This window comes from Carcharhinus amblyrhynchos, unplaced genomic scaffold, assembly GCF_965287045.1.
Source record: "Carcharhinus amblyrhynchos unplaced genomic scaffold, sCarAmb.v2.hapA scaffold_75, whole genome shotgun sequence".
Taxonomy (NCBI): domain Eukaryota; kingdom Metazoa; phylum Chordata; class Chondrichthyes; order Carcharhiniformes; family Carcharhinidae; genus Carcharhinus; species Carcharhinus amblyrhynchos.
Window position 1 is genome coordinate 196,871 of NW_027649815.1, and position 13,509 is coordinate 210,379.

At 43.6% G+C, this 13,509-nt stretch overlaps 1 protein-coding gene across 11 annotated transcripts in view; it reads right to left on the minus strand.

Moving 5' to 3' along the window:
* LOC145337795 (ryanodine receptor 1-like) overlaps positions 1-13,509 on the minus strand; it is a 448,949-nt gene that overhangs the window by 182,427 nt on the left and 253,013 nt on the right. For all 11 annotated transcript variants that reach the window (XM_080182647.1, XM_080182646.1, XM_080182643.1 and 8 more), the window contains 5 exons: positions 11,515-11,735; positions 8,734-8,824; positions 6,468-6,608; positions 4,149-4,312; positions 2,307-2,385 (listed from right to left, as the gene is read on the minus strand). In XM_080182647.1, coding sequence (XP_080038773.1) covers positions 2,307-2,385; positions 4,149-4,312; positions 6,468-6,608; positions 8,734-8,824; positions 11,515-11,735 — 696 coding nt within the window. The remainder of the gene's footprint in view (positions 1-2,306; positions 2,386-4,148; positions 4,313-6,467; positions 6,609-8,733; positions 8,825-11,514; positions 11,736-13,509) is intronic.

The following is a 13,509-nucleotide window of genomic DNA, read 5'->3' on the forward strand; positions in this document are numbered from 1 at the left end:
ATTCACTGTAGACGTGGAGAAAAGACGTGGAGGAATAAAAAGACAAATAGTCTAAAGACGAATAAAGTCTTCTGTTTTGGTGCTTTTCAAGGCAGACAACTGCTCAGCTGTCAAGATGGCCCCAGCTGGTCGCATGCTGGCTTCCAGAAGTTCCTGAGCCGTTTCAAAGCAAAGGTAAACACCTCAAATGAATTGGAAAGTAACACATCTTGTGTCACATAAACATTCCAGCAATGGCTTAGCAGACAGTTTGTCATATCCAATAACGGTAACTAACGGCCTAAGCACTTACTATTCTAACACAATGATTTCAACAAGAGGGCCTCATTTAATAACCTGGAACCAGTGTTATGACAATGACTTGGGCTATCTGAACTCCTTTAATTATACTCTCTTTAGACCTGATAGTCACTTTTCTCTGACAAGAACAGGATTCCAGGCAAACAGCCTGTGCTGTCTACCATCAAGCAGGTGGCAGCTGAAAGAATTCTGGCCCTCATTAGTACTGCAAGCTACTGAAACCTTGGGAGTCGTACCTCTAAGACTAACTTGCTCCATGTGCTTTCTCCCAACTCACTTTTAGAAAGACAGGGTCACCCTACAAGCAGCCTCTGAAGGGGCATTCTATTCGACTTCCGATCCTACACTCACGTAAACCTATAAATTGTATTGTGATGCATCCTGAACCCATTTCCTTTTCCCCTTATTCCTCATTGTGATTGTGAAATATAAGGTGGATGATGTGGAGACACTCTCCTGTGTGTGTGTGTGTGTGTGTGTGTGTGTGTGTGTGTGTGTGTGTGTGTGTGTGTGTGTGTGTGTGTGTGTGTGTGTGTGTGTGTGTGTAAAAATAACACAACCCTTTTTATTTTATCTTACTTTGAGTGTGCTGTGCAAGTTATTTATAAAGGATTTAAAGGTTGAGGAAAATGTACCAACATTTATAAAAAGGAAATCAGAATAAAATAAACTTATGCGAGGAGCACTCAGGGCAGCTTAAATGGATCCCCTTCCTCCTGTCATTAACAAGAGTTTAAGATTTAATTATGCAGAAGGACAGCTTCCGTTTTACTTTTAACTGACATCATAGAATCCTGACAGTGCAGAAGGTGGCCATTGGGCCCATCGAGCCTGCACTGATAACAGTCTCACCCAGGCCCTATCCCCGTAATCTCACATATTTATTCCATTAATCCCTCTAACCTACTCATCCCAGGAAGCTAAAAGGCAATTTAGCTTGGCCAATGCACCTAATCAGCACATCTTTCAGACTGTGGGAGGAAACTGGAGCACCCAGAGGAAACAGGGAGAACATGCAAACTCCACAAAGTCAGTCACCCAAGGTTCTGAAGGTATTTTAACCTCTTGGACTAGTTTTATCTTTCTTGAGTATGCTTTAACAGAAACTTCTTCTGTTTTACAAATAATACACATATGCAGAAGCAGTAAATACAGTACTGCAGTATAGGTTGAGAATTTGGAAAAGAATGCCTTTTGGAGTGGATAGGAGGGCATGGCAGACATCCTACAAATTCACTGATACCAAAAATAAATGATAAATAACCAGTCGTGAATGTAGCCCAGTCCATCACGCAAACCAGCCTCCCATACATTGACTCTGTCTACATTTTCTGCGCCACGGAAAAGCAGCCAGCATAATTAAGGACCTTACACACCCTAGACATACTCTCTTCCACCTTCTTCCATCGGGGAAAAGATACAAAAGTCTGAGGTCACGCACCAACCGACCCGAACAGCTTCTTCCCTGATGTCATCAGATCTCTGAAGGGATCTAACTCACCTTAATCTGATCTTTCTCTACATCCTAGCTATGGATGTGACTCTATATTCTGCACCCTCTCCTTTCTTTCTCCCCATGCACTCTATGAATAGTACGTTTTGCTCGTATAGCGCGCAAGAAATGATATTTTTCACTGTATCTCAATACATGTGAGAATAATAAATCAAATAACTGTAGAAGGCAGACATAAAGGAGCAAATTTTAATTAAAGGAGCTTTGAACTTGAACTGTATTTTTGCTGTGCATACAAAAGAGCTGGAAGAAAGCCTGTATCAACACCAATCACAGGATTAAAAAATGTGAATGTTCTGTAGTAGTTAAGATTACAATATTATAAAGCAACACATTTAATCAAAGTGAAATACTGTGGCTGGTGGAGATCTGAAATATAATATATGCTCTGTACATATTGGAAGTTTCGCAGTACAAAAAACTAGTTGTAAATGCTTAGTATAATAAAAGATAGTGCACTGAAATTGAGAAACTGAAAGAAGAAATATCATACCTTCTCAAAAGCCCACTTGTCATGTGTGTACTCTGCATACTTGTTGATAATAGGGTCCAGTTTTTCAGGAATTATGACACTGCAAAAATCATCACATGTCACCAAACAGTTTGAATCACAATTGGTGTTTTGAAAATTTGACTTCTCCTGTCCCTCCATCTAACTTTCCTCCCTTTATCGGCAGATAAACTTTGACTGTGCTATCTCCCATGGTCTGAATTATAGACAAAGCCAACTCTGACCATTGCCTTGTATTCTCGCCATACATATCTCAGATCCTTTTGCAACCAGATTTCCTTCTGCATACATCCCTGGGAGCAAATGCTGCAAATCATCTATAACTCTTCCATTCAACATGGTATTTCTGCTGATAGTAATCTATTCAACCACTATTTTTTCATCACCTTTAATTGGTCAGTAAAAAATTTACTCTTTTTAACACTGACCATCGGACCATGTTATTGGAGTAGAATTAGGCCATTCGGCCTATCAAATCTGCTCCGCCATTCAATCATGGCTGATAAATTTCTCAACCCTGTTCTCCTGCCTTTTCCCTATAACCTTTGATTCCCTTTACCAATCAAGAACTGATCATGTCTGTCTTAAATACACTCAATGACCTGATCCCTACCTCCTTCTGTGGCAATGAATTCCACAGATTCATCACCCTCTGGCTGAAGAAATTCCTTCTCATCTCTAAAGGGTTGTCCCTTTACTCTGAGGCTCCTAGGATCCTAGTCTTTCCTACTAATGGAAACATCTTCTACACGGCCACTATATCCGGGCCTTTCAGTATTCTGTAAGTTTCAATGAGATTCCCCTCTCATTCTTCTAAACTCCAACAAGTAGAGACCTGAAGTCCTCAAAAGAGGACCATTTCCTCCTGTATGCTCCCTTAAGTGCAAGGTGTCTAATCTTGTGGAGAGCTGGTAAGAAACTCATGTTGCCCACTTTGGGTAAGACCTGCCGAATCACGAGCTAATCAGGCATTTGGCAAACAAGCAGTGGCCTTTTCTTAGGGTTACGACCTCACAGACGGAAGTTCCACATGCCTGGAAATACAGGGCAGAGGCTTGCACTTATTTTGCTCAACAACTTCACTGGGTAGGTGGTGGCTGCTATCAGAATGACAGCAAGTAGAGGTCCTGGATTGTGGACTGACCTAGGCCAGAGGCAAACAGGCAGTTACATCATAGGTTCACTGTACAAAATTTATAAACAAATTCAATTCCAGCTTACTGATTCCTGTATTGTTTTAAGAGTCTTGCAAATCACCAATATTCTACGTGAAGACTTCCCCAATTGAAGTCACGTGTTTGGGAATATTTAGAGTACATTTAGGGTGATTAATGATGGAAGTGCTTTTGCGAATTAGGCGGCAGAAGCTTTGCAGGGGTAGTGGGTGTTGGCAGCAAATGCAGGTGTTGTCTCAGCAGGCTGCCCCTTCCCTTACTGATGCTGGGGCTCAAGCAGGTACTGAGTACCTCTGAAGGTGGAAAACTCCCGGCCCACTCCATGGGAAACAACAAGCAAACCATGTAGGTTAAGTTGCTTTTCTCCCACATGGCACTAGGCCTGTTCCCAGCTGGGTTAATACCAGCGGCAGAAGGCTCTTATGTGATCATTAATTGGCTACAAGGACCTCAATTGCCAGTGGGGTAGAAGTCTGCCCACTGGCCTTCCCGGCACATAGTTTATCAAGGTGGATATGTAAAGGTGGTGAGGTGTTCACCATGCCATCCAATTAAGTGCCGTCCCCACCCCCAAACACACCACCAAAGGGGGCAGAAAAATTACAAATAGTTCACCAGAGTTTGAGAAAAAAGTCAAAACAATTCGTACTTCATCGTGTCCACAGGTTTAGGGTCAAAGTTGCCTTCTGCATCCACTGAAGCTTTTTTCTCGACCTTGGAGGAATAGCTGGCATCAACGTAATCTGGTGGCAGTGCACCAGCTATTGCGCACAGACATTGCATTACAGCCTTGAATAAGTCAACATCGTATTTCTGCAAGACACGAAATCTGATGTTATTTATATTTCTTCATAAACTCTGTATTGATACAATAAATTCCTCAACTATGAACAAAGAATAAGTTTAAAATTTATTTATTAGTGTCACATGAAGGCTTATATTAGCACTGCAATGAAGTTATTGCGAAAGTCCCCTCATTGCCACACTCCAGTGCCTGTTCGGGTACACCAAGGGAGAATTTAGCATAGCCAATCCACCTAACCAACACGTCTTTTGGACTGAGGGAGGAAGCCGGAGCACGTGGGGGAAACCCACACAGACATGGGGAGAACGTGTAGACTGCGCACAGACAGTTACCAAGCCGGGATTTGATCCCGGATCCCTAGTCCTGTGAGGCAGCAGTGCTGCCCTAGAATAAAGAAGGGCTTGCATTTGTGTAATGCTTTTTCAAGACCAATGAACATCTCAGAGTGCTTTACAGCCAATGGATTACTATTGAAATATTATCACTTTTGTAACGTGGGGCACAGCAGTCAATTATGTGCAAGGCAAATTCCACAAAGAGAAATGTAACAATGACTGGATAATCTTTTTTAATTATGTTGATTGAGGGATAAATATTTGTTAGGGCATTAGGGATAACTCCTCTTGTCTCCTTTGAAGTTTTTGCTGTTTTGAAGTTTATTTATTAGTGTCACAAGTAGGCTTACGTTAGCACTGCAGTGAAATTACTGTGAAAATCCCCTAGTTACCACACTCTGGCATTTTCAGACTTTGGGAGAAAACCGGAGCACATGGAGGAAACCCACGCAGACACAGGGAGACTGTGCAAATTCTGAACAGACAGTGACCTGAGCTGGGAATCAAACCTGGGTCCCTGGCGTTATGAGGCAGCAATGCTAACCACCGTGCCACTGTGTTGGATCTACTATATCCACCCAAGCAGATAGATGGGGCCTCAGTTTAATATTTAATTTTGAAAGATGGTGTCTCCAGCAGTGCAATGCTCCCTCAGAATACACTGGAGTGTCAGCCTCGATGTTTTTGAGTTCAAGCCCTGGAATGAGACTTGAACCCAGAACCTTGTAATTCAGATGTGCACGTGCTACCATATCAGTCACAGCATCCAAGAAAAACTGTGCTGTTCAATGTCTGTGCAGCATTGTTAAGTTTTAAACAAACGGTAACCAGACTCAAGTAGAGAAACTTTCACAATCAAAAGAGGGATAATATTTTCCAAGCTCTTGCATGAGTATGTAACATTTAGAAGAGACTGATGGTGGTTGCCCTACTGCTTTAGAAGGTTTATCATAGCAAATAACTGACCCATTTGGCAAAGTTCAATCCACAGTCTACTGAATGACCTGATCCCAGCAAGGACAGTGATTAAGGCTTTAAGCACTCAAATTAGAGAGAGAAAAATACATTAGGATCATTGCTCTATGAGATGTAGGAGTTGAAAGCTTTCCTTCTTGAGTGAGGCACGAAAAGGTGAGCATTACAAGAACACAGGGTGAGAGCAATCAGCGTTGAGTGTGGAAAAGTTAACAGTCAATGATGACAATGGCCCAGATCTTGCAATCAGCAGTGGTGTACACCATTGACTGCATTTAAAATTACATTCCTACCTTGAACCTACTCTCCTGACTGCAGTGTGAATCTATCAGTTAGGCGAACAACGAAGCCTAGTGGCAAGACTCAATTCCAGTGAAGCTCGGCCTGCTTTCATGTCAGGAGGTGAAGGCATGTCCCTTGAGGCCTGACTTTATGATTCAATGATGGGGGAAGAGCTTTCACTCATTTTCAACATTTCCTTTGATTCACTTTGAGTTTGAGCTCTCCAAACCAGCACATGTGGTAGTGTTGGTGAGCAGAGCCAGGGATGGAGGTACTGGAGTACTTTGACATTCCTTTCTATTTAGAGGGCTGCGCTCCTGAGCAGGCTTTTCGCCTGCTTGCACTGCCGTAACTACATCAGTGCAAATACAAGTGGAAGCAGAGGGCAATCAACACAAGCGTCTGACTGACTGACGGCACTTTGGGGAGGTGGAAATTGTCTTGTTTGCCAAAATCAACATGCTTTGCATAACATAAACATCTTGACACCTATAAATATTTCCACACTACCCTCCAAAAATATATCATCTCAATAGTTTGTATTACACTAGGTCTAAGCCCTTTCGTGTACCTTCTGTGCCACCGACTCAAAGATTCCCCAGAAGAGTTTGCGAGTAAGATGGAGTTCTTCCTCAGAGGTCACACCATAATTCGCCCAACCCGATGGAAGACAATAATATTTCCAACATCTGTCATAGTGATTTGTGAGCAACTAGAGTGGGATAAACATACAAATACCATTAGCTTCAAATATGAAGAGACATTTTGCATTATTCAGGTAATGGCAAGAAGTCACAGTTGTGCTGCACTGTACAATGCTTGTTTAAATTTTTCCAGTTCAAAATCTACAAGACGTAGGAGCAGAGGTAGGCCATTCGGCCCATCGCGTCTGGTCTACCATTCATTGACATCATGACTGACTGGAAATGATCCTCAACTCCTTTCCCATCTTATTCCCATAACACTCGATTGTCCTACTGATTAAAAATCTATCTCAGCCATAAAGATACAATCCAGCCTCTACAGCTTTCTACAGTAATTCTACAGCATCATTATCCCCAAAAGAAGAAATTCCTCCTCATCTCTGTCTTCAACTCCTTACTCTGAGATTATAACCTCTGGTCCTGGACTCTCCCTCAAGGGAAAATAACCTCTCAGCATCTAACCTGTCAAAGCCTGAGCATCCTACATGTCTCAATAAGGTCAATGCTCATTCTTCTGAAGTCCGATGAGTACCTACCGAACCTCAACCTACTCAAACTCTCCTCAAAAGAGGATCCCTCCATACCCAGGATCAACCTAATGAGACTTCTTGGACTGTCTCCAATGCCAGTATGTCCTTAATTAGATAAGGGGGCTAAAGATGTGCACGTATTCCAGACATGGTCTAACAAGAACCATGTATAGTTTTAGCAAGACTTCCCTATTTTTATATTCCATTCCCTTTGTTACAAGATGCCATCCTCATTAGAATATGGAAATTCACGTGCAAGGATGGCCCTGTATCGCAGATCCCTTAGAAGACCCCGCCCAAGGATTGTCAGACCCCTTTTTCTGAGAAACTGCTTTAAATCACATATTCCGCAGGTATGAGTTTTTTTAAAGCTTATTAGTGTCACAAGTTGGCTTACATTAATGCTGCAATGAAGTTACTGTGAATCCCCTAGTCGCCACACTCCAGTGCCTGTTTGGGTACATTGAGAGAGAATTTAGCTCAGCCGATGCACCTAATCAGCATGTCTCAGTGGTACTGAAAGCAATCTGGGAAGGCAGTTGGAGAAGGAGATCATACCTATTGTTCTGCACAGACATTGACCCAAGCCAGGAATCGAACCCGTGTGGGTCCCTGTGAGGCAGCAGTGCTAATCACTGTGCCACCGTGCCGCAAGAAACCAAAATTAAAGATCAGAAAGTTGCTTTTTCATTATGAACACCAAGATTAATTAAAATTCAACAGGATTTCGTGTCATTCTGGTTCTACTTTATGACAGATCCCTATAGTGCAGAAGGGAGCCATTCGGCCCATCAAGTCTGCATCAACCACAATCCCACCTAGGCTCTATTCCCGTAATCCCACATATTTCCCCTACTAATCCCTCTAATCTGTGCATCCTGGGACACTAAGGAGCAGTTTAGCATGGCCTATGCACCTAACCTGCTTATCTTTCAATTGTGGGAGGAAACCGAAGCATGCAGACATGGGGAGACATGGGGAGAATGTGCAGACTCCACACAGACAGCGACCCAGGTGGTAATCGAACCCGGGTCCCTGGCGCTGTAAGGCAGCAGCGCTAACCACTGTGCCACCTTGCCGTGCCTTGATGGAGCAGTCAAGCAGAATTACACAGCACGTGGAGCTATTTCCATGAAAGTGATAACATCACACCTACCCAGCAAATAAAAATTTAAATGACTGCACAAGGCTGCTTTCATATATACAGAGAATTAATGATCTGCCTTTGTGCTCCGAGGTAGGGAGCGTTGCTGTTTATGCTTTTAAAGGATTTAATTGTTGGTAAATCAGGCACAACAAAGCCTGAAATTCTGAAGGCTTCTCTGTGAGCTTCTGGCAGAGAACTTCATCTGCAAAGTCATGAAGATTATCAAAATGTGCTACATAATCTGCATTTCCCCACATCTGGCATATAGGTAGCAAAAAAAAACAAAGTGAATCATGCAAATTTCTACAGAAAGAGCTTTTAGGATTTAACAAAAAGTATAAAACAAATCTTTTCTGCAAGCAAACTTTGAATGATATTTCGACAATCAGATCTAGAATTTGTCAACACATCATCACCAGCATATACATCAAAAAGAGAGATTGTATATAAACTAACCTTCAGTGGCATTTTAGCATATTCATTTAATATTGGCACGTCAAACACCAGCCGACGGAGTAAATGTTGCAACATTGATGGACGTAGGTAGCTATAAAAACCAGAGAAAACTGTTAGCCTGGACTAAGTAAAAATTTGTACAACAAACAGATTAGGACAGTCTAAGAACATGACAATTATGATCTGTGTAAGTTGCTAGAATTTAGAAGTCTCCATATATCAATTAAACATACAACCGAGTTGATTGAAGGACTCTGACAAAGTTGGCTCTGAATTCTGATAAAGTGTTGACTCTGGCAGAGAGGCATTGACAGGTGCTACAGGATGATGACAACACACTCAAGATGGTAGGAAGAAACTGCTCTCATGATCCTAATCTAGCCTACTGTCCGGTCGGAAAACCTGTGTTGATTTCTTCCGGGTTTCCTCCCACACTCCAAAAATAAAACAAAAAGCAAAGAATGTTACAGCACAGGGACAGGCTCTTCGGCCCTCCAAGCCTGCACCAACCATGCTGTCCGACTGAACTAAAACCCCCTACCCTTCTGGGGACCATATCCCACTATTTCCATCCTGTTCATGTATTTGTCAATATGCCCCTTATCGTATTTGCTTCCACTGCCTCACCCGGCAGCGAGTTCCAGGCTCCCACCAACCTCCATATAAAAAGCTTGCCTTGTACATCTCCTTTAAACCTTGCCCCTCGCACAAAATGTGCAGGTTAGGTGGAATGGCCATGCTAAATTGCCCCTTGGTGTCCAAAGATGCGTAGGTTAGGTTAGGTGGATTGGCCATGCTAAATTGCCCCTTAGTGCCCCAAGATGTGTGGGTTAGGTGGATTGACAATGCTAAATTTAAATTGCCCCTTGGCATCCAAAGATGCGTAGGTTAGGTTAGGTGGATTGGCCGTGCTAAATTGCCTCTGAGTGCCCCAAGATGTGTAGGTTAGGTGGACTGACCATGCTAAGCTACCCAAGGTGCATAGGTTGGCCATGGGAAGTGTACGGGATGGGAATAAGATGGGGGAAGAGGGCCTGGATAAGATGCTCTGTCAGACAGTTGGTGCAGACTCGATGGGCTGAATAGCCTCTTCCGTATGGAAGGGATTTTATGATTCTATGTTAGTCGCTGAACTGTCGGCACTATAGAACATAGAACACTACAGCACAAACAGGCCCTTCAGCCCACAAGTTGCACCGATCACATCAATGCCTACCAATCCACAGACCTATCTATAACCTCCAATCCCATTAAATCCCATATACTCATCCAGAAGTCTTTTAAAAGACCCCAGCGAGTTCGCCTCCACCACCACTGACGGCAGCCGATTCCATTCACTCACCACCTCGAGTGAAAAACTTACCCTTAACATCACCTCTGTACTTGCTTCCCTGCACCTTAAATCTATGTTACTCAGGAGCTACTGAGATGCAATAGAACACCGTATTGGCATCTGCAGCCCATCATAGAACATAGAACACTACAGCACAAACAGGCCCTTCGGCCCACGAGTTGGGCCGATCACATCAACACCTACCAATCTATAGGCCTATCTATAACCCCCAATCCCATTAAATTGATCAAAGCTACCATTACCATCACGATCTAGCTGGCTGGTGATATTCAGCTGACATATAGGTAAATCTACCATTTTTTTAAAATTCAGAAATAAAGAAGTCCCCATGAAGATAGGAACATGATGTGAACAAAAGAGGTATCATCAGTTTATAAATAAGCTCCCTTTAACATTACTGAGTTTATGTAACATTTATATAATATTTAGCAAGCAATTGGACGGCACGGTGGCACAATGGTTAGCTCTGCTGCCTCACAGCACCAGGGGTCCGGGTTCGATTCCTGTGTCTGCGTGGGTTTCCTCTGGGTCTCTGGTTTCCTCTTACAGTCCAAAGATGTGCGGTCAAGTGGACTGGCCATGCTAAATTGACCGTTAGTGTCAGGGGGACTAGCTAGGATAAATTTATGGGGTTATGGGGAATTTACAATATTAATTCTTGGTAAATTAATACTGATCAAAGTGAAGGATGCTAATTTTGTGCAGTGAAGCACATCTTAACAACTTCTGTTGCTCACTAGCCAGCACAAAGTAATATCAAGGCAGTTGCTGCTAGTTAAACGCAGAGAAGTGCCATTTACTCTGGCCTATAAATAGCAAATGCGTCCACCTGGTGATGATCTGGTTTAGGAATAAATATTAGGCATCAGACGGAGCTCTCCAGTTGAAATGGTGGCATGGGGACTTCTACATCCACTCACTAGAGCAGAATGAGCCTTCCATAGGCAGGATGTTCTGGCACTGCTGAAGGCAACCCTCCGCGGCTAGTTCCTGGGGCGGTAGAGGGGATCCCAGCCCATGTTTCTACCACGGGATGGTGGCAAAGTGGTTAGCACTGCTGTCTCACAGTGCCAGGGATCTGGGTTCGATTCTAGCCTCAGATCACTGTCTGTGTGAAATTTGCACATTCTCCCCGTATCTGTGTGGGTTTCCCCCCATAGTCCGAAGATGTGCTGGTTACGTTGATTGGTCATGCTAAATTGACCCTAGTGTCGGGGGGGTTAGCAGGTTAAATATGTGGACTTACGGGGAAAGTGCCTGGGTGAGATTGTGGTCAGTGCAGACTCAATGGGCCACTGTGCTTCCCTATTCAAATTTGGATGATATTTGTACCCAGATTTGTACCCAACTGCACTCTAATAGACACCCTTTACAGCTCTTTCTCCCCGACTTGGATTTTATAATGCAATTTACGATGGCGTGCTTACCTGCACAAAGCCATGAGGCACGCTTCAATAACATCCCTTTGTGCCTTGGTTAATGAGCGGCCCCTCGACAACCGGTAAATGGTATGCAGCATAGAATCAATCATAATAGCTCGATGCTCAGTTCCAGCAAACAGTGGCGCACACTTGGTTATCAGAGGAAGGACTGCAGAACAGAGGTAGCGGTTCAAAGCGAGAGCCATCTCAGTGGTACTGAAAGCAACCTGGAAAGGCAGTTGGAGAAGCAGGTCATACCTATTCAAGAATCAAGACATGTGCTGCATGCAAGTACGAGCATTAGGCTGATTAACATGATTCACAACTCAAGTGTAAATGTCAATTTATATCTAATTAGGACATGTACACACATCCAAAATGATGGTCGGAAAAGATCTCGTTTAGTTAAAAGTTTATTTATCAGTGTCAGAAGTAGGCTTGCATTACCACTGCAATTAAGTTTCTGTGAAAATCCCCTAGTCACCACACTTTGGCACCTGTTTGAGTACACAGAGAGAATTTAGCACGGCCAACACACCTAACTAGCACATCTTTCAAACTGTGGGAGAGCACCCGAAGGAAACCCACACAGACATGGGGAGAACGTGCAGACTTCACACAGATAGTGCCCCAAGCCAGGAATCGAACCCAGTTCCTAGTGCTGTGAGGCAGCAGTGCTAACCACCACTAGTTAATCCATTAAGTCTGTCCCATCCTCATGATAGCTGGAGCACCCACCCACCCACCAGCACCATGTAATGTCTTGCTGGATAATTAGAGAAAAACACGGGACCTAAAAGAGAAACAAAAAAAAGCTGGAAAATTTCACTACGAACCCCTTAAGTGATCAAAACCAATTAAGGAGATCACATTGAACTGCCCTAGCATAAATTATTTTTACTTAATTACTATTTTAGTCACCTTTTATCAGGTATGATCTTGGCCCCAGCCAATAGCTGATCCAACTCTCTCTTGAAGGCTCGCAGTGAATCAGCGCCATACCTCTATCAAAATGCTGGAGGTTACCACTGAACTGCACCAGCTATATAAAAACTGTGGCTACAAGAGCAGGTCAGAGGCTAGGAATCCTACAGTAAGTAACTCACCTCCCGACGCCCCAAATCCTGTCCACAATCTACAAGGTGCAAGTAAGGAATGTGAATCCTCCCCACTTGCCTGGAAGAGTGCAGCTCCAACAACACTCAAGAAGCTTGACACCATCCAGGACAAAGCCGCCCCACTTGATTGGCACTCCTTCCACAAACATTCACTCCCTCCACCACCGACTCAGTGGCAGTTTTATGTACAATCTACAAGATGCACTGCAGGAACTCACCCACACTCCTTATGCATCTTCCAAACCCACGACCATTACCATTTAGAAAGACAAGGGTAGCAGGTATCTGGGAACACCACTATCTCCAAATCTCTCACCATCCTGACTTGGAAAAATATTGGCATTCCTTTGCAGTCGCTGGGCCAAAATCCTGGAACTTCCTTTCTAACAGTGAGGGTGTACCTAAACCTCAGGAACTGCACTGGTTCAAGAGGTGGCTCACCACCACTTTCTGAAGGGCAATTAGGGATGGGCAATAAATGCTGGCCTAGCCAGTGATACCCACATCCTGTAAATGAATTGTAAAAAAGTTTTGGAGATTCATTATCCTTATTCATTTTTTGGATGGCATGGCAGCACAGTGGTTAGCCTCACAGAGATCCAGGTTCGATTCCAGCCTCAGGTGACTGTGTGGAATTTACATGTTCTTCCTGTGTCTGTGTGGATTTCCTCCGGGTACCCCAGTTTCCTCCCACAGTCCAAAGATATGAAGGTTAGATGGGTTAGCCATGGTAAATGTGCAGGATTACAGAGATAGGACAGAGGGGAGGGCCTGGGTAAGATGTTCTTTTGGACAGTTGGTGCAGACTCACTGGGCTGGATGGGTGCCTTCTGCACTGCACAGATTCTATTATTCCCCGGGAAAAGAACGTCCAAATAAGCTA